Here is a 21,841-nt window from a genome sequence, read left to right as displayed (position 1 = left end):
TGAAAGGCTGGGTACAGGGGTTTATGCCTATAGTCTCAGCTACTGGGAGGGCCAAGGCAGTAGGATCACTTGAGGCCAGGAGTTCAAGACCAGCCTGGGCAACATAGGGAGCCTCTATTGCTACAGAAAGTAAACAATAACAAAGTTAGCTGTGTTTAGTGGCACGTGCCTATAGTCCTAGCTACTCAGGAGGCTGAGGCAGGAGGATGACTTGAGCCCAGGAGTTCAAACCTACAATGAGCTATGATTGCACCACTGCACTCTAGCCTGGGCAACAGAGTGAGACACTGTCTCTTAAAAAAAAAAAAGAAAAAAAAAAGAAAGAAAAGATGAAGCAAATATAATAAAATTTTGATGATTGTCATATCTTAGTGATAGGAATGTGGAGTTTATTACACTTTCCTCTCTGTTTTTTTGTATGATTGAAGGTTTTCATAATAAAAAGCTATATAATTACGTGTCAATTAAAAAACAAAGAGTATTGAATGCCTGTTACTTGCCTCATGTTTCATAATGTTGTTTCATTATGTCCCCAAACAGCCCTATAAAACAGATTCATTACTCACTTTTTAAAGAGGAGGAAAATGAGGCTCAGAGAAGTTTGATGTCTTGTCCAAGATCATAAGCCAGACTGGGCAGAGCTGGGATTTGGCCATGAGAGGCCACTGTGTCCCACGGTGCCTCTGTGGGAGGAAAGGACCTGAGGTCTGGGTAATTAAGTTGTTGTGGAGACCCCGGGAGCAGGGATTAAACAGAGGGCCCCTAAGCTTATGTCCCAGGGGACCGGGAGATTACTAGAGAAGGCCAAAGGCAGAGCTGGTTTGGGAAATCAAGTTAAGGAGTTTCACTTTAGACAGTGATAATGGCATGTTTTACACTCTTTTACTTGCCTTGCTTTATTTGAATCTTCATGAATCTACCCTTCTTGTAGACAGAATGTGTCCATTTTACAGATGGCAGACAGGCTTAGAGAGGTCTTATCCAAGGTCTCACAAAAGACAAGTTGGAGAGCCAGGATTAAGACCCAGACCCTGGAGATGGTTTTCTCCATCAAACACCTATCTCCACGGTGGGGAAGGAGGCAGGTAGGAAGAAGGCCTGCGCACCATCACCCAACTGTGTTCAACTGTGTTGGATGCCGAGCGACAGCAGAATGCACCTTGTTCCTGCCCAGGTGCTCAGTTGGTTGTAGGTGCTTCCACCAGCCTCACTTGGGGTGCCTGTGGGGCCCCTTCAGGCCTCTAGCTCCCTACTGTCTGCCTGCCCACAGCCTCCAGGTCTGAGATTTGCTCAACTCCTCTGCCTTCCATTTCTGCTCCATATCCCCTGATCAGATGGCTTTCTTGGACCTGTTCATGTAAACTTAAACCCCCTCCCTTCCCATCTTTGCCTGCTTTATTTTATTGTCACCTGTCACATTACACATAATATATTTCTTTTTCTCTCTCACTCTCTAGAATATAAGCTTCATGAGGGCAAGGACTTTGTGTTATTTACTCCCATCCCCAGTCAGGGCTCCATAAATATTTACTGAATGAATAAATGTACACATAAATCAATGAATATAAAACTAATGAAATGATAAATTGTTAGGAATTTTTTTTCTACTTTTGAAATATATTGCTGGGAAGTCTTTTAACAGGAAAAAAATAAATATATTTCCCATCAGTATCAAGCAATTAAAATGCTCTAAGTTTGACAAGGTGTTACAGAGCTGAAGACTCAGCCAGCAAGTCTGAGGGCTGGGAAATACCCCCTCATTTTACAGGTGAGGGCAGAGGCCCAGAAGGGTCGGGGTGCAGGTCTCAGGTCTCACCCTAGACGGCAGCAGGTGGAGCATAGCCTGGTCATGATTCTGCTCTTCAGGTTTTGGAGAAACTCATTCTTTGTTTAAATCTTGGTGTTTTAAGTCTTGGTATTTCCAAAGTTTAACCCTACAAAAGAAAGCTGCTTGAAGAAGTCCTGGATGTTGTGCTCAGGGAAAACATTTCCGACCACCCAGCTTCAGGCCTGTGGTTACCCCTGCCTCTGCTTCCTCCTTCCGGCATGTGGGAGGAACCTGAGAAGTGTCCTCACCTGGCCTGAGTGGGCAGTTTGGCTCTAAAGCCAATTGATTCACCCAGACAAGCTGCAGCCGGCCTCCCTGGAGGGCTGTTCCTCGTGGCCCCCCACCTTGTTCTCTACACAGGGGGGTGCTCCCTGGTGTGACCCTCTAACTGGGGGTCAGGAAGTGAGGCCACCTACAGAGGGGTTAGGAGGAGGCTGAGGGGAGCTGCAACAGGAGAGCTGTGCTGATCTCCCCGCAGCATCCCTGGGTCCTGCCCTCCTTCATAACCTTAGGAGATGCCTGTTGAGGCTTTTTCCGATGTTCTATCTCCTGTTTTGTGTAATGTGGAGGAAGAATCACACTTGCGGACAGCAGGCACTGCACAGGGTTCAGCCCTGCACCAGGAGGGACTGCAGTTCTCTCCCCCATCCCTCAAGCGCTTCCCTCAAGGAACTCATTTCAGAAAGGGGCCCCTTTCCTGGAAGGGAAGGCGGGAGGGGAAAGCCTGGCTGAATGAGCTAGTTCAGGAAAAGGCAGACAGGGTTATGGGGAGAAGGAGACAGGAGGAGAGAGATGGATTGATTGAGAACTTCTTAAGGAAGTGCGGGAACAAGGTCGCACTCACTCAGCTTTGTATTTTCAACAGTGACTAAGACCCGACCCTCGAGAAGCAGGGCTAATGAATGAACAGGTTCCCCAACCTTGGTTGAAATGATGAGAGGAGTAGCAGAACAGAGCAAGGAAGCCAGTGTGACAGAGAGGTGAAGGGATCAATGCCACAAAATTAAAGAGAACATGGGGGTCAGCTCATTCCAAATCCCCCACCAGGAAGTCCCTATCAGGAGGGGAGGAGGAGCTCTTAGGAACTGAACTGGGATGCAGCCCAGTTCAGTTAGAGAACATTTCTAAGAAACACCAGACCTCGTCTCCTTCCGGGAGCGGGATCCAACACCTGGCCAGACATATCGGTGCTAAACAAAAGTGCACTGGGGGCTGATTTTAAATTTCTTCTTTATTTAAAAAAAAGCATTTTTCTGGGTTTTTAAAACTTCTCCAATACATTAAAACTTTTTTACCGCCACACAGCACTTCTTTCTTGCCTCTTTCACTTCTGCTCCTAGTGTTGTCTGCCTCCTGCAAGACCCAGATGAAACCTTTTCAATGGGCAAGATCTGAGACTTGGAGCTGGAGGGGCTGAAGGCCTGAAGGAAGGTGGTTACTGGTCAAAAGGAGAAGTTCACTTGCACAAAAATATAAACTGGGGAGGATGAGACCAGCACATACACGTATGGATTGATCTACAATCCATATAAAAAAATATACCGAAATTGTCATTTTACATTTGCAATATTATACAAAATAATATATATTTTTAAAACAACACATACCCACCTACACACACGTGCGCACACACACATACACACAAGGTGCTAGTGACCCCTCTGTGCTTCTGCTTGTGGGGACAAGGGTATCAGTAGGCAAAGATGACGTGGTAGGTGACCTGGTGGCCATTGTCCCAGGCATAGAGCAGACGGTCCTTGGGGTTGTAGTCTATCTGGGTTGTATAGGAATACTCATTTTCAAACAGCAGCCTGGGGACGATCTGTGTGTTGGTGTGGGTGTCGAAGGCGTAGGAGATGTTGGCGTTCCGCTGGTTGTAGCTGTCCACAGCGTACAGCACCCCACAGATGACGAAGCAGTTGCCATAGAAATTCCTCCGGAGCCCCGTGCGCCATGTGGTCTCTTTCTGTGTGCTCAGGTCCGCGGCATTGAGCTTACTCAGGACAATGACCTCCTGGCTGAAGCCCTCGTCGTCCAGGGCTGGGTAGATGAGCCATAGGCCATTCTCGTCCACAGCAAAGTCCACGTCTGAGTGTCCCTGCCATCGCCAGGGGGTGGCCTCCTCGTAGGCCACATCATGCAGCATGGCCCAGGCAGCCACGTAGCGCTGCTTCAGGTCATACTTGATGATGTTGCGGGTGAAGGCGCGATTGTAGTAGAAGGCGCCATTGTATACCACGTGGCCTGTGCCGATCCAGCTGTACGGGAGCTTGTAGGAATTGCTCCAGCGACCTGCAGGTGGGGAGAAAACAGGAGGCTTCAGGGTGGCATGGCAGAAGGTGGGCAGCCCATGTGATTAAGTGAGTGATGATCAACGAGGGGTCTGGAAACCCAGGTTTGTGTCTTGGCTTTGCCACTTTCTAGCATCCTGTAGCGTATCACTCAACCTGTCTGTGCCTCAGCGTCCTCATCTGTCATAGGGAAGTGACAATTCCCATCTACCTCTTTCTTTCAAGGATCCAGGAAGCTAATATACATGAATGTGGTTCGTAAATTGTCAAGGGCTATGGGAAAGGGAGGCGGTCTTCTGGACTGCAGGTCTTCCATGTCCCAGGAGCTCGGGAGGAGGGGAAGAGCTGAGAGGCAGAGAATGTGAGGGAGTGGGGAAGGGGGACCGCTCTCCAAGGAAAGGTCCTTTAGTCATCAGAAGAAAGTGTCACCTTCCTAACTGCCATTACCACCCAAAGAGGCCCGGCTGTGATAAAAACAGAGGACGTGGGGAAGGGAAGGAGCCACCTGGGTCGGATCTTTATCACGCACCTTGTTTGAAGTTCTCCAGGTTCCGGAACTCTACCAGGGTGTTGCCGTAGTAATAGTTGGTTACGTAAATCCGCTCATCCTTGGCCAGGGGGTCCTTCATCCAGGCCCCTTCATTCCGCCCGTATGTGTTCTGGGTGGTTGGCCCCGTGATTGTGGAGAGAGTGTCCTTGCACCTTCCTGGTGGAGAAGAGGCAGATGGAGGTTTTGGGCTGATCTAGTGATGCCTCACCCCTTAAACCTTTACTGTTCCTCCTATTTAGAGTCTGGACTCCATGGCAGGCTTTAACAGCTCTGTATAACCTGACCCCAAACATTTTTCCATACCATCTCCTGCTACTCCCCTGATCCACCCTACACTTGACCCTACACTTGAGCCTCCACCATGCCCATCTTTGGCCACCTTCACACCACCATGCTTTGCTCCTGTTCTGACTTCTTAGTCCTATCCTTCAAAGACCTAAGATCCAGAGTCCTTTTATGACACCATGCCCTCCTCTGGGGACCTATTCTATTTTATTCCATTCAGCTCTCAGGGTATCATGAATGCTGCTCTCTTACAGAGCATGTCATCCTGCATCTCCACAATGCTTGTGCTTCTCTCTCCTCCCTCCATGCCCACCCCCCAACTGGAGTGTAGGCACCAAGGGATGCGGGAATGTGGCTTTTCCTTATTACATTCTCGGTGCTCAGAACACAGTATCTGGCTTGCTGCAGGCACCCAAACGTCTGATCACTGGGTGAACATGCAGCATGAGAAGTACGGCCAGAGGAGAGGACTCTACTGGGTGTAACCAGGAACTCAGCTCTGCCAGCTGCTGAGCCGCTCCAGGCTGTGGGACTAGCCCTAACAGAGCAATGGCTATTCATGTCCCTGAGGCCCACCTGCTGTCCTAGAGAGCTGTCCCCAAGCCTATGCCCTTGTCACTACTGGGAGCAGGATGCCAGGGCTCCCTGCTGAGGAATTGGTGGGCAAGATACCAAGTTCTTGAATAAGGAGCTGACTCTGGGTATAGAAGCCTCCTTCAGAGATCAAGTCGGCCACGATGGGACAGGAACTCAGCAATATCCTTCTGAGTGGCTCTGGACCCGGTGCCCAGGAGAGGTCCTAAAAGGCCACTGGAACTATACTGGGTTCTAGATGAAGTTGACAGTCTGCAATGCTCATATGCAGTATTATTATTGAACATAGCCTTGAATGATAGTGAAGTCACATGTGACTACTAAGGGCATGTGCTCTTCCTGTCTTCACACTTGTGGATTATGGAGGAGGTGGGAAGAGGGCAGTGGAAGGGGGCAGTGAGAGAGCCACATGAATCTTACCCTCACACAGCTTCTTTACCGCCTGCTGGCAGCTGGGGCCAGCAGAACCCCTGCCCCACCTGCCATCAAGACTGACGACACAGATGGGTGATGAGAATAATTGGTCCTTGACACTCACGTGGGACAAAAGTAACAAAGACCCTACAGTTTGGATTCCAGAGTTCTCTAAATTCTAGGCCACCCTCATTTCCAAACTGTTCCAATCCGTTCCATCTATTCTGCTCCCCACGAAGTGGACTGAAGAAGGAGTCTAAGCCCTGTAGCTGACAGGACAGGGGCAAGCAGCTGGGTCCTTGGCCCTGGGTCTGGGGCAGCTGGGGGTGGAAGTGTCATGAACACTGTTTTGCAGGCAGGCCCCATAGCTGGGTGCAGTTGGCAGGGTTTAGGCAGCTCAGTGTGGCGTTTATTAGGTCCTGATCTGACGGAGCGGGGAGAGGTTCAGTCTCCATAAGACAAACAAAAGAATCTCCCTGTCAATGCCTCATTCCCCCAGAGCTGAGCTCATCTGTTCAAGACAATAAAATAGAAAACTCTGACTGAGCCCTGGCAGCGGAGATCTGATGGAAAACCTCTCATTCCCTGGATCTAGGCAGGGCCCTGGCTGCCAGTGAGGACGCCACGCTCCTTCTGCACTGAGGTGAGCCTTAGCATGCCATCACTGGGCAATCCTCTGCCCTGGCAAAGCTCAGAAAGGACACCAGTTCCCTGTCCAGAGGCACCCCTGGCTCATGCCCCTAAGCCCCACAGATAGACATGAGGTGAGGTGTTTTCTGTCCGGGGATTGCCATGGCCACACCACCTCTCTGACCAAACATAGAAATTGCAGATGGACTCTTGAAAGCCAGGACTCATCTGTGCAGCTCCAGCAGCCCTGAAAATCCCTGCAGGGTCCCGTCTCACACCGAGGCTTTGCAGTGGCAGGGCCCCAATGCTGGGCTATAGATGTGCCCCAGGCTTGGGCCAGAGGCCTGGCTCTGGTTTTGGCCCAGCCACCAACTCCAAAGTCTGTGTTGCCACTATAATGTCAAAAAGTTTTAATCTCTTCAGAAGTAAAATGATTGTAATGCATTCCCTGCCTCCTTCACCAGAGTGCATGGAGAGTTCCCTCTGAAGATGATGTGGTAGGCTGAGTAATGTCCCCTGGAGGGGACAAATCCCTGGAGCCTGTGACTGGGACAAAAGGAAACAAAGGGGACTTTGCAAATCTGATTACATAAAAAAATTCTGAGATGGGGAGACTATAGTGGAGTATCTGGGTGGTCCTATTGAATAAATACAGTCACAAGTATCCTTATAACATGGAGGCAAAGGGAGATTTGACCACAAGAGAAGGGGAAGCAATGTGATGAAAAAAGCGAAGACTGAAGAGATATGGCCACAAGCCAAAGAATGCTGGCAGCCACGAGAAGCTAGAAAAGGCAAGAAACGGATTCTCTCCTTAAGCCTCTGGAAAGAACCGGCCCTTCTGATACCTTGATTTTAGCCCTGCAAGACTCATTTTGAATTTCTGGCCTCCAGAACTGTTACAGAGTTCATTTCTGTTTTTAGCTACTAAGCTTGTGGCAATTTGGAGGCATAGGAAATGGATAGAGATGGAGTCAGCTTCTTGGGTTAGGGCATCCTTATTTCTGTAGGAAGAGGCGAGTCCCCACTTGCAGCTTCATTGTCCTGGTACTAGAACCTCAGGCTGTATTTTCACATGCCTTCAGAGACAGTAAACACTACTGCCCTGCGGACAAGCCCAGACAGGACAAATGCAAACGATTTCAGAGCATCTGAAGACAGGATCAAGGGAAGAGGTCAGTAAACCATGAGACCCAGACACATCACTGTGCTCTGAGAATCTGGGGCAGCTCAGATGCTCCCACACTTGGCAGTAAACCATCAGCCTTGGAGAGAAGACACTGCATGTTGACAACTCTTCAAGGGGGATGACAGAAAGATGGGAGAAAGTTCAAAGGAACTGCAGAGAGGAGAGTGCAGTCTGCATCGCATCTTAGGTTTCCCCAGAGTAGGGCTGCCAAGGATGCCAGTGACGCTGACATTTACTATGCACTTTCTATGTATTCCGTCATTTAACCAACAGTCCTGGGAGGCAGCTGGCCCTGTTTCAAAGGTTACCTGGGTCTGAAAAGAAGGGGTCCTTCCCCTCAGCATGTAAACCTCCTCGAATCTCAGCATTCTAAAAGAAATAAATCAGCAAGCAAGAGCCTTCTCGGCCCTCCCCAGCTCTCAGCTCCGGTGCTCACTTGGCAAGCCTCCCCAGTAGGGTCCTTAGGGCATCTGCTCCCCGACCAACCTCGTCAGCAATGCCTCTCAGCCCCTCAACCCGACTGCTGCCCCTCGGGGTGCTCTCCAGTCCTCTTATTCTAGTCAAGCCTCTGCTTTTTGCTTGGAAACTGAGGTAGCCACCCTCTGCTCCCGCCGACACCCAGCCACCCACCTCAGAAGGCGTTTCCTTCCTCCCTCGGCTTCCACTACCACTCTCTCCTGGTCCCGCCTGCTTGCCTGGCCTTCTCCAGCTCTTTGGCTAGTGCTTCCTCTTCTGCCTGCTTTCAAATGTCACCCTCTGGAGTTCTACCTTCAGCCTCCTCTCTCCTCATTCCTCCTGCAGACTCAGCTCCTGCCGACAACTCAGCCCAGGTCCTGATTCTGAGCACCATGAATCCATCCAACTACCTACAAGGCGCTTTCCTTCTGGGTGTCCTCCTGGCTCCTCAAACTTAAAGGACTGAAAATGGAAATCATTTGCTTCAGTTCACGGCTTGCTCCTCCTGTATTTACTGTCCCAGAGAAAGCCATGGTATGCCTTCCACCAACTGAGCCAGAAACCTAGGTCATCCCTGACATCCCCTTTCCCTTCACCCACACTCCAACTCAGCACTGAGTAACATCTTGACCCTGATCCTCCACCTGTATGGCATAGTTCAGACCTTACCACCTCTTGCCTGAATCACTCCAATTGCTCCAGTTGGTCTCTCTGGCTCATCTCTGCCCCATCTCTGCCCACTTCTAACTTATTCTCCCCAGTATTCCCTGGCTGCTTTTCCAAGATGCACATCTTCTTAAACCCTTAATGACTCACCATCTCCAACCACCACATGCAGCCCAGAGTCCCCATCCTAGCACATCAACCCTTCCTGCATCACCATTCTTACTTGTTGTCATCTGCCTTCATTCAGAGGTCTCAAACTCAGATGCCTACACGGGTCAGGCAGGAACTGAAATGATGAGTCAGGCTGAGTGTGAGACAAAAGGTGGCAGAAGACACTGTGGTGAACTGGAAGAGCTGACCTGAAGGCATTCAGACCCAACATAAAAACACATCTTAGGATGAATTTGGCCCTCAGGCTGTCAGCTTGAGATCTCTTGCCCATACCTAGCTGCTTGTATTCACCATAGTTGCCAGGGCTATGGTATTCACCATAAACCCAGGGCTGGCCTTATGGGCATATGATCTGTGCAATCACAGAGCACCCTTGCTCAGAAGGGCTGCCCTTCATTTAATGATCTGCTGTCGCCATCTTGAACATCTTTTTTCACCCTCGAACTTGTATTTTATGTGAAGTCTAACAATGCAGCCTGAGCGTGAGCAGAGGAGAATGCAAGATATGTGTGGTCACCTTCTTTGTCCCCCACTTGCATATAGGGTTTGCTATGCCTAATGAGCACAGAATTGCAGGTAGACCCACTACATGCCTGAGTTCAGTGAGATTCAAAGTGAGCACAAGGTAGGTGTGTTGCCTCAGAGGCCACATTTTCCATTTGAACCAGATCGTGCTCCGAAAGCAGAAAGAAGGCAGTGGTGTTCTAAGAAACACAAATGGTCAAGGAACCCTATCATATTCTTTCTTGTGTTATTTCCCTGTATTAGACAACAACTTATGCTGAAATTGATACAGAAGAAGAGGGAAGGATAGGGCAACTCATAGTTCCTTTTCTTTTTAGTCCTTCCTCACTCAATAAGCTGAAGGCAAGGAGTGCTGTTAAGATGTTCATATATCAAGTAAAACAAAAACAGATGAGTTAGTTTTCTGCAGTGTTTCCACTATTCTAATAAGAACAAAATACATATGTATGTAGGAGCTACAAAATACGAAATGAGTCATTTTGGTGGATTCTGCATAAAAGTTGAAAGATCTTATATTTGCATTTAAAACTGACATTCCACAATATAAAGATGAATGGTATAATTCATGCTAGTAAATTAAATTTTTAATACAGGCATACCTCAAAGATATTGTGGGTTTGGTTCCAGACCACTGTAATAACGTGAATATCACAATAAAGTGAGTTTCATAACTTTTTTGGTTTCCCAGTGAGTATAAAAGTTGTGTTTACACTATACTGCAGTCTATTAAGGGTGTAATAGCATTATGGCTAAAAAAATGTACATACTTTAATTTTAAAATAGTTTATTACTAAAAAACACTAATGATCATCGAAGCCTTCAGTGAGTCATCATCTTTTTGCTGGTGGAGGGTCTTGCCTCGATGCTGATGGCTACTGACAGATCAGAGGGGTGGATGCTGAAGGCTAGGGGGCTGTGGCAATTTCTTAAAATAAGACAATGAAGTTTGCTGCATCAATTGAGTCTTCCTTTCATGAAAGATTTCTCTGTAGTTTGTGATGCTGTTTGATAGCATTTTACCCCATAGTAGAACTTCTTTCAAAATTGGAGTCAAGCCTCTCAAACCATGCCACTGCTTTATCAACTAAGTTTATGTAATATTCAAAATCATTTGTTGCCATTTCAACAGTGATCACATTGCCTTCACCAGGAGTAGTTTCCATATCGAGAAACCACTTTCTTTGTTCATCAATAAGAAGCAACTCCTCATTCATTCAAGTTTGATCATGGGATTGTAGCAATTCAGTCCCATCTTCAGGCTCCACTTCTAATTGTAGTTCTCTTGCTATTTACACATCTGCAGTGACTTCCTCCACTGAAGACTTGAACCCCTCAGGGTCATCCTTGAGGGTTGGAATCAACTTATTCCAAACTCCTGTTAATGTTGATATTTTGACCTCTTCCCATGAATCATGAATGTTCTTAATGATGAATCCTTTCCAGAAGGTTTTCAATTTACTTTGCTCAGATCCATCAGAGGAATCATTATCTATGGCAGCTATAGCCTTATGAAATGTATTTCTTAAATAATAAGACTTGAAAGTCAAAAGGACTCCTTAATTCATGGGCTTCAGAATGAATGCTGTGTTGTCAGGCATGATAGCATTTATCTCCTTGCACATCTCCATGAGAGCTTTTGGGTGACTAGGTGCATTGTCAAAGAGCAGTCAGATTTTAAAAATAATCTGGCTGGGCGTGGTGGCTCACGCCTGTAATCCCAGCACTTTGGGAGGCCGAGGCAGGCAGATCACTTGATGTCAGGAGTTTGAGACCAGCCTGGCCAACGTGGTGAAACTCCATCTCTACTAAAAATACAAAAAAATTAGCTGGGCATGATGGTATGCGCCTATAATCCCAGCTACTCAGGAGGTTGAGGCAGGAGAATCACTTGAACCCAAGAGGTAGAGGTTGCAGTGAGCCGATATCGTGCCACTGCATTCCAGCCTGGGTGACACAGCAAGACTCCATCTCAAATAATATTAATAATAATCTCTTTTTTCTGAGCAGTAGGTCTCAACAAAGGGCTTAAATTATTCAGTAAACCATGGTGTAAAAAGATGTGCTATCATCCAAGCTTTGTTGTTCCATTTATAGAGCACCGGGAGAGTAGATTTAGCATCATTCTTAAAGACCCTAGGATTTTTAGAATAGTAAGTGAGCACTGGCTTTGATTTAAAGTCACCAGCTGCATTAGCCCCTAACAGAAGAGTCAGCTTGTCCTTTGAAGCTTTGAAGCCAGGCACTGACCTCTCCTCTTTAATTATGAAGGTCCTAGATGGCATCTTCTTCCAATGGATGGCTGTTCTGCCTACACGGAAAATCTGTTGTTTTGTGTAGCCACCTTCATCTATGATCTTAGCTAGATCTTCTAGATAACTTGCTACAGCTTCTACATTAGTACTTGCTTTTCACCTTGCATTTTTACATTATAGAGATGACTTCTTTCTCTAAACCTCATGAACCAGCCTCTGTTAGCTTCAAACTTTTTTCTGCAGCTTCTTCACCTCTGTCAGCCACCACAGAATTGAAAAGAGTTAGGGCCTTGCTCTGGATTAAGCTTTTGCTTAAGGGAATGTCATGGTTGTACTGTTTTTCTATCTGGACCACTACAACTTTCTCCATATCAGCAATAAGCCTGTTTCATTTGCTTATCATTCGTGTGTTTACTGGAGTAGCACTTTTAATTTCCTTCAAGAACTTTTCCTTTGCATTCACAACTTGGTTAACTGTTTGGCACAAGAAGGCTTTCAGCCTATCTCAGCTTTTGACATGCCATCCTCACTCAGCTCTGACATTTCTAGCTTTTGATTTAAAGCGCGGTGGCTCAAGCCTGTAATCCCAGCACTTTGGGAGGCCGAGACGGGCGGATCACGAGGTCAGGAGATCGAGACCATCCTGGCTAACACGGTGAAACCCCGTCTCTACTAAAAAATACAAAAAACTAGCCGGGCGTGGTGGCGGGCGCCTGTAGTCCCAGCTACTCGGGAGGCTGAGGCAGGAGAATGGCGTGAACCCGGGAGGCGGAGCTTGCAGTGAGCTGAGATCCGGCCACTGCACTCCAGCCTGGGCGGCAGAGCGAGACTCCGTCTCAAAAAAAAAAAATAAAAAAAAAAAAAATAAAAAAATAAAGTGAGAAGTGTGGGATCCTTCCTCTCACTTAAACACCTAGAGGCCATTGTAGAGTTATTAATTGGCCTAATTTCAATATTATTGTGATTAGGAATTACAGAATAGGGAGCTCCAAAAAGCAGGAGAGAAACCAGGGAATGCCAGTTGGGGGAGCAGTCAGAACACACACAACATTGATGGATTAAGTTCACTGCTTTATATTGGTGTGGTTGGTGATGCCCCAAAACAATGACAATAGTAATATCAAAGATCACTGATCACAGATCATCATAACAGATACAAAGAAAAAGTTTGAGATATTGTGAGAATTACCAAAATGTGACACAGAGACACAAAGTGAGCACACAGGGTTAGAAAAAGGTGCTGGTAGACTGGCTTGACACAGGGTTGCCACAAACCTTCAGTCTGTAAAAAATGCACTCTCTGTGAAGCACAACAAAGCAAAACACGATAAGATGGGGGCACGCCTGTTTCTTTACTTAAAATAGCATGGAATAGCAAATAAAAAACACCATGAAGGAGAGAGAGAGACAGCGAGAGAGGCACATACACAACATGAATGGAAGAAGAGGAACTTTATATTTACTACTTTGCATGGCACTTTTACCCTGCCTTTTGAACACAGGCCCTATGTTGTCATTTTGCACTGGGCCCTGGTGCTCTTGTTGGCTCTGGTTCTTCTCATTGCAATGCCCCCTTCCTTCTTTGCCTGGCTAATTTCCCCTCATGCTACAAGACAGTTAGGCCAGCACCTCTTTTTGGAAAAGGGTCCTGGGCTGCCTCAGTCTCCCTCTGTGACCCACTGTGGCCTGTGCCCTCCAGTGCTCACCACCCTGGTTGAAGTCATGTGTCTGTGTCAGTCTCACATACAAGCTGTGCAACTCCAGGACAGGGCCCCTGCCGTATCTGTCTTTGCATCCCTGACACCCAGGGCACTCACACATCCTGAGTGCTCAGCACTTAATACTGGGCCAAATCCGAGTATTGTTTCCATGCTTAGAGCCCTCTCTACCTCTTTTAGCATCGAGTCCCTACTTCTCACGTCCTTCATCATCAGGCCCCGGCTCCCTACTCTGGAATTCCATCACTCTCCCTCATGTGTCCCTATCTGTGCTGGCACACTTGGGCTGCCTTCCATTCCCTGCCCACCTCGGCCCATGCTCTTGGCTCTGCCTGGAGAGTTCTTCTCTGCCCTCTGAGCCTGGTGAGCTGGGGAACAGCCTCAGAGAGGAGCCACATCACAGAAGTGATGCGACGCCCCTGGACAGTGTGCATCCATTGCCGGCCACACTTCCCACCTGCTCAGCCACTTCAGTCACTGCTGCCTCCCTGAACCTTTGGGAAAGTGACCACTTCTTGCTCACTTTGGATCTTTGCAGCCGAGCACGCTGTAGTGCTGGATGAATTATTAATGCTAGTTGACTCTTTATCCTTATCAAGAGGCTTAGACTTTAATCCTTTACCACCTGCAAGGATATATTTTATCCATTTTATATCCTTATTTCTAGGGCCAGAGGCCCCTGTGTTATACAATGACTGGATTCCCAGTGGTTTGAGGGAGTTGGATTAGCAGTGTCAGCAAAGAGACTGAGACCAGTGGAGCTGGGGCCGGGGGAGCTGCCTGTCTAGTGACTTAGAGTCTGGGCTCTGCAGAGGCTCTGGAAGCTGCCCCAGCCCACGTCAGCATCGCTTTCCTTGTGCTGCCCCAGACCAGCCTCCCTGACACGAGACAGGCAGGACTGGCCATCACGCCCCATGGTCAGCGCAGCTGGCCAAGCCTCAGGGTGGTTACAGTCATCTGCTTTGTGGGGGAGACATTCTTCATAGTTCATGGTATTTCCTAGATTCAAATAGGAGCCAGGCTCTCTCTGGTATTGTCATAAACTGACTGTCCTCTTTGTCTGCTGCTCCTACCCACCCCCCCCCACTCCAAACCAGCCCCTTCTACAAAATGCATCAGGAATTGTAGTTGCAAAAGTTTGGGAATCTGCAGAGCCTTGGCCACGTGGCAGTTTCATTTCGCTGCAGTAGCCTGAGCTATTCCCAAAGCCAGGGCTGTCGGGAGCAGAAGCATCTTCTGGGATGGTACCAATCCTACCCAAACCCCGGCTCCAATTACTGACAACATTTTTCCTCTCTCTGCCCTAGAGCTATACTATGGCCAAATGCTTTGTTTGCACAGCCAAAAATAAATTCTGATTTACTTGTTTTTGGATTTTTTTTGAACATTTTATAACTATCCTGAGAATAATGGTAGACATTTTAGGACATCACAAAATCAGGATTGGAAACTATGGGATAAAATCTTTCTTTTAAAATTAGCCCTGTTTACAATCACATCTTAAATAGCTCAAAAATCAAAATTACTGGATTCATCAAACAGCAAACAAGCTTTCCCAGGTAGCAAATCAGTGGCCCGTGTCTATTTCAGCCAAAAGCTTTTTATTTTACTGATGACTGGGAGATGTCAGCACATCACAGTCTTCCTTGGCCAGGCACAGGCAAGTCAGGGGTCTGCAGAGAATGTTAGGGTAGGAAAATCCCATCCACACCAACAGCAGCTGGAGGGAGGCACTTGGCAGTGATAAACTATTGAAAATAATTCCCAGAAACAAACTTGTCAAAGTTCCGCATTGCCTAGACAGCCAAACCTTTCTTCTTCTCTGGGCCACCCCCTCTTCTCACCCCTTGGCATTTGAAGAACACACTACATCTGTGTCCATGTCTATTTCTTCTGTAGTCAACATATGAGGTGAGAACCCCAGCTCCTCCGAAAAATGCCACGGGTTAGTCTTTAAGCAAACCTTCCATCCTCAGCATGAGGATGCTATTCTAGTTAAACAGAATATTGAACAAGAGAAAATGTCATTCCTGGCCGGGCGCGGTGGCTCAAGCCTGTAATCCCAGCACTTTGGGAGGCCGAGACGGGCGGATCACGAGGTCAGGAGATCGAGACCATCCTGGCTAACACGGTGAAACCCCGTCTCTACTAAAAAATACAAAAAACTAGCCGGGCGAGGTGGCAGGCGCCTGTAGTCCCAGCTACTCGGGAGGCTGAGGCAGGAGAATGGCGTGAACCCGGGAGGCGGAGCTTGCAGTGAGCCGAGATCCGGCCACTGCGCTCCAGCCTGGGCGACAGAGCAAGACTCTGTCTCAAAAAAAAAAAAAAAAAAAAAAAAAAGAAAATGTCATTCCTACCACCAGGTAAATGGCTGCTGGGACACCAGGCTTCTCTGGGCATCAGCATCTCAGTCAAGCTACTGGAGGGGGAAAGAGTTCTAAGTGTCCCTGAAAACAGCAGGAAAGCCTGCTGGTGGCAAAGCCCTGGGGGAGGCAGTTGGGGACAGGCTGGGTTCTGGGACCCAGCTTGGTAGGTTATGGAGAGAGTGGATACCTCACTCTTGGCTAGCAAGTCACCGAGGGAAGAGGCTCCCAGGTTGGCAAACACCATTGCCTGATGGCATGCAAGGTGTGTGGGTCCTACCTGCAGCCTGTCTTCACTGTTAGCATTCTGGAAAACCGTGGTACGGGTGACAGGGGCCAGATTTCTAAATATTTGGAGGGATGTTCCCACTCACCCAAGGGTGACAGGAAGCTGAAATGGTGAAGTATGGGGGCCCGGGGAAGTTCACTCCTATGGCAGAGGGGGAGATGGAGTGTTGGGCTCAGGGCCTGTTCTCAAGAGCGCAAAGGCCAGGCTGTCCAGAGCTGGTGCACAAGTGGCAGCCTCTGCTCTGACCTCAAGGCAGTCTGCAGAAATACAGCAGGACCCCCGCTTCAGAAACGTAAACATTCTCTCCTGCTCCCACCCTCACCTCTGAGGCCCAAGAACTGCCTTCTTGCTTAGCTTCCTCCAGGCAAGCGTTCATGAGATTTTTCCCCAGGGTCCATTTTAATGGGCTATTTCACTGCTCTCATTCTGCCATTATTCTGAAACTTCCACCCAATAAGAATCCATTGCTGTTTCATGACCTGGTAAACTTCCCGCAGAAAACCATAGCATATACTGAGACCCAGAGAAGGCAGAGACTTGGCCAAAGTCACACACAGTTATCAATGGCAGAGAGCAGAGTGTCTGACTCCCGGCAGGTGCTCCTTCACCACCCTGTCTCTGGCAGCAGCTCGTACCTTATGCTGAGGAGGGATTGGGAATGAGACTGCAAGGGCAAGAAAAATGGGAGATGGGAAAGATCCGTATAAGGCAGGCCATATCCTCTGTCAAATCAAGTGTATTTTTCAACAAACATCTGATGAAATTATTACTCAATAGTGTTATTTTTCAGTCATGATCAGTGGTGATTTAATGAATGTTTGGTTTAGTTCTTTCTGGAAGAGACATTTATAACTAGCTCCCATTTTTCCTTTTGTAGTTGCCTTTTTTCTCTACTTTACTATTTCACTGCTCTGAGTTCTCTTGGGCCATGGAGCTCCCAGGCACAGAATAGGGCTGCATTCTCCATGCTTCTGGAACATACCTTGTTCTTTTAGACCTAACAGTCAGGAGGCTTCCCTTCTCTGCTTAGAAGACTCCTCTTCAGGCCGGGTGCAGTGGCTTACGCCTGTAATCCCAACACTTTGGGAGGCTGAGGCGGGTGGATCATGAGATCAGGAGATCGAGACCATCCTGGCTAACACGGTGAAACCCCTTCTCTACTAAAAGTACAAAAAATTAGCTGGGCATGGTGGCAGGTGCCTGTAGTCCCAGCTACTCAGGAGGCTGAGGCAGGAGAACGGTGTGAACCCAGGAGGCGGAGCTTGCAAAGAGCCAAGATCGCACCACTGTACTCCAGCCTGGGTGACAGAGCGAGACTCTGTCGAATCTCAGCTCAAATGACACCTCCTTAGATAAGTTTCCCCAGCCTTCCTGGCAGCCAGGCCAAGCTAATATTCCTTCTTTCTTTCCTCTGTTTCTCCATTCCTCTGCTACAGCACTTGTCACATGGTGCCATGATGTTTCTATGCTCTCCACGAGTGGGGTTCATGATTTTGCACTGAGGCCCATTGCACTGGCTATTCCCCGGCTCTCCCTCTGCTACAAATCTGAGACTTTTCCCCCAGTAAAAACCCTTTGTTCTTTTATGACTTGGTAAACTTACCACAGAAAAATTCACTTATTAATCACTGGATACCCCAATAGCCATCACAAAGCCTCATGTATGGAACGCCCTCAACAAATATTTATAAAACTGACTCCTGAAGCCAAATCTTGGCTCCATTAATTTATATATCTATTTTAGGAAAAAGAGTCCCACTCTTGCCACTGGCGCAGTTTCAATACATAAACCCTAGATGTTAAAGCTAATCGGTGGTCAAAGGCGTCACTCCATTTGCCATAAAGAACTTTGACCATCTGGTCCCTCCGTCTCCTTTCAACATATTTCCAGACTCAGCCTTTTACCTGAGCTGATCAGGAGACCAAGGCCAGGTACAATGAACTTACCTATGACATTCCGGATGTCATCTTCTTCTTCGGGGCTCAGCGTGGGGCTGGCAGGGGTTGTTCCCTGCCCAGCAGGAGCATCTTTCCCCAGCGAGTCTGTTCTGACTGTGGTGGGAGGCACTGGGACTGTGTGCACAGCTTCCATCAGTGCCTCCCTGGGAGACGCTGCTGGAGGAGCCGGGGCTGCTGGTTGCTGGGTGGCTGTGTGGGCCACGGTGGTGGCTGGTACCTGAGGAGAAGGCCGCAGGACTGACTCCCTCGTGGGATCTGGAGACACTGAGGTTGTTTGGAGTGTTGCTGAGAGTGGTTCCACTGAGGCACGGTTGGCAATGCTAGGAGCTGAGGTTGAGGGGTCTGGCAGGGCCGAGGACCAGGGTACGATCCGAGCGTTCAGGTCAGTTGTCACAGCAGTGCTGTGTCCCTGATGGGTGGCTGTGGGCCTCTGGGTGGCACTGGTCATCAGGTCATTGTGTCTCAGGAGCTGATCTTCAATCAGCAAATCCACTCCATTGTCACCGCTGAAAAACTCATCTTCTGTGAAACAAACACAAGGTTCACTGTGGCACGGGAGAGAAACAAGCTACAGATGACAAGAGCACATGGCAATGGGCAGGTGAATTACAGGGTGCCTTTCCTTAACACGATGGCCTGACTTAGAGAGGGGGCCTGGCTGGGATTTCAGAAGAACGTGGACAGGAGCACAGGTGGAAGGACGTTGAATTTCCAGGAGGTTTCTCTGAATTCACTGCAGCCATGCTCCCCCCAGGACTCACTGGCAGGACGCATCGGGGTCCTAAACCCTGATGGCTGGGAGTAGGTGAGTCATCTAATCCATCCATCCAACACATGTTTATGGAGTATGGATAACAATAGCGAGCAAAACAAGGATCCTTGACCTCATGGAGCTTCTATTTAGTGGTGGAGATGCTAAATAATAGACAGGATTGTGCAATTGAAGGTGCTATGGGGAACAAAAAGTAGGGTAAAGAGGGTCAAAAAAGCTAGAAGGGAAGGGAAACTTGCAGAGAAGAATGAAGTGGTGAGGATGAGACTCACTGAGCTAGGGAGATGAGCAGATGCCTGGAGGAGGTGAAGGAGTCAGTTGAGCAGCCATCAGGCACAAAGATTCCAGGGGTGATTAACCACAGAGCAAAGGCCCTGAGGCAGGACATGTGTGCAGTGGCCCAGGAGCAGCGAGGTGGCCAGCGTGACTGAAGCAGAAGTGAGGTCAGAGCGAGGACAGGCACTGGGCATGCATGACTACAGGCTGTGTGTGGAGACATGAAATGGGGGAGGCTGCAGGATTTTGAACAGAGATGGAACATGGAGAGGCAAACATTTCTTACAGAGGACACAAAGAGCTCTAACCACAAAAGAAATAATTGGTAAAATAGACTTCATGTGCTCATCAAAAACACCATTAAGGAACTAAAAATGCATGCCATAGGTAGGGATAAAATACTTGCAATACATATGATGGCAAAGAACTTGTAATCAGAATATGTAAAAAACTCCCACAAATCAACAACACACACAAAAAAAAGACCAAAAAGCACAGTTAAACATGGGCAAAATGATGATGCCAGCTACTGGGTGGAGAATAAACATAGTGGAGGCAAAGGCAGAAGCAAGGAGACAGACAGGAGGCTGCTGCATCAGCCCTGATGGGGAAGGACCCGCTCAGACACACAGGGGAGAGGGGAAGAGCTGGGGCCTGCTGGGAGTGCTGGGCAAGGAAAAGAAAGAAGAGAAGAGGAGGAGGAAGAGGCGAGGAGGAGCACAGGAAGAGGAAGAAGCCTAAGGAACCAAGGTAAAGGTGATGTGAAAAGGGGTTGTCTCTCTTCCATGAAAAATGAAGGACAGAGATTGAAGGGGAGGTCCTGGAGACTCAGACAGGAACCTCAGGGCCCCTGGAGGGAGGAAAAAGTGGCTTGTGGCTCTAAGCCAGTCAGTGCCCCCAAGCCTCAGTTTCCTCACTGCAAACGGGGAGGACTGGACTGGAGGGCATTGAAGTCCCTTCCAGCCCAGCCACGCTCTGCCATATGGTCTTCTTCAAGCCCCGAGAAGTTAAGTGACTTGCCCAAGGCCACTCAGCGAGCTGTGAGGAAATGCAGTGACAGCGCTGGATAACAGGGCCACAGCAATAATCAGAATGCAGGAGGGGCGTATGGCTCCCAGGAAGTCCAGCCCCCCATGGTCCAAATGGTGACTCCCTCCCTGCCCTGCCTCTGGGGCTACCATGTTGACCCCAACTCACGCTGCTCTTCAATGTCATTCTCTTCTTCAGAGACCTTGGCTTTATAGTAGGTGATGCCCCGGATGACGGTGGGCTGGGAGGCCGGCCGGCCTCTCAGGTGGACCTGCCTCTGCAGGGGCCGCTGTGACCTCACCACCTCAGGCGGAGCCAGGGGTTGCTTCTGCAGAAGCTCGATGGAGTTGATCTGCTGGGACACGGTTTCTTCCTGCAGAAACCGCTCTTCATACTGCTCCTCAGAGGGGACACAAGGGAAGGTCAGGTCACTGGTCAGAGAGGCAGTGGGCAGGTGGGGGCAAGGCTGGAGCCAAGGCTGTGCTAATAACAGCAACACTTCCGAAGAGCCAAGCACTGTTCTAAGTGCTTTATACGTTTACATATGTCAACTAATTTAATCTTCTCATCAGTTCCATGAGGTAGGACCTATTTTTATCATGATCATTTACATTTCAGGAAACTGAGGCACAGAGAGGTTATATAAATTTCCCACAGTCCCACAACAGGTAAGTGGTAAGGCAGATTGAAGCCAGGATGTCTGGTTCCAGAATCAACATCTCTATACTTGACGCATACTGCCCAGAGAATTCAGTCCTCCTCTTGGCTCTGGCCTAGGGATACTGGGTGACTTAGATCCGGTATAAGTTGTTTTGGGTGAGATCCATGTGAGGGGAAGGATGCCTGGGCTGGGACATGAAGCCCAAGGACCAGGATGCACACTGCCTCAGGATGAAGCTTGTTACAGCAATCAGAATGGACTTCCTAAAACACATGTCACCCCAGCCCCCAAACCCTTCCTCCTGCGTACAGAATAAAGTCAAAAGTAAAACTGATCTTGATCTAGCTCAGCATTCTTCTCTCTTGTTGCGTGCCCTGCACCCCATGCCTTAGGTACTCCAGTCACTTGGCTGACTACTGAAACTCTTGGCTCTCCTGAGCCACTGGATCTATGTTCAGCCTATTTTCTCTGCCTGGAAAACCATTATACCTCCTTCTCCCATATATCTACTTCTCAAGGCCCAGCTAAAATTTCAGGTCCCCAAGGAAATACTCCTGGACCTTCTAATTCAGAATTAATCAATCTTCCCCAAGCCTCATTTTGTGCTTTATGGCAGAGATTTCTCACTGACTACCCAAATTCCCTGCCCTCTTGTTCCTTACTAATGAAGACCTGGTTTTATGGGAGTGGGCATGGGACTGAATTCTGGCCAGTGGGGTATAGGAAGAAGTTGATGGGATGTGCATTTGGAAAAGTTCTGTATAAGGGGGGCTGATTCAGCTGGGAGGCGTCTTTTGCTCTCTTCCTCATTTCTCTGGACTGAAATGTGGACAGAATGGCTGGAGCTGAGCAGCCATCTTGTGATCATGAGGGGATTTTGAGGATGAAAGTCACTAACAACATCTTGGAGCTAATCATGCCAG

At 48.4% G+C, this 21,841-nt stretch overlaps 1 protein-coding gene across 3 annotated transcripts in view; it reads right to left on the bottom strand.

Moving 5' to 3' along the window:
* Positions 1-3,041: 3,041 nt before the first annotated feature.
* The window catches only part of OLFML2B (olfactomedin like 2B), a 41,042-nt gene continuing 22,242 nt past the window's right edge, over positions 3,042-21,841 (bottom strand). Inside the window, exons 5-8 of one of the 3 annotated variants that reach the window (XM_015114055.3) lie at positions 20,426-20,657; positions 18,169-18,702; positions 4,649-4,825; positions 3,042-4,120 (exon numbers count right to left, since the gene is read on the bottom strand). In XM_015114055.3, the coding sequence (XP_014969541.3) occupies positions 3,519-4,120; positions 4,649-4,825; positions 18,169-18,702; positions 20,426-20,657 (1,545 nt within the window). In that variant the 3' untranslated portion in view covers positions 3,042-3,518. The remainder of the gene's footprint in view (positions 4,121-4,648; positions 4,826-18,168; positions 18,703-20,425; positions 20,658-21,841) is intronic. The other 2 variants (XM_001118163.5, XM_028826669.2) reach the window with 2 other exon arrangements.

The sequence above is a fragment of the Macaca mulatta genome, chromosome 1, assembly GCF_049350105.2.
Source record: "Macaca mulatta isolate MMU2019108-1 chromosome 1, T2T-MMU8v2.0, whole genome shotgun sequence".
NCBI classification, from domain to species: Eukaryota; Metazoa; Chordata; class Mammalia; order Primates; family Cercopithecidae; genus Macaca; species Macaca mulatta.
This window is presented reverse-complemented; position numbering and strand designations above follow the sequence as displayed.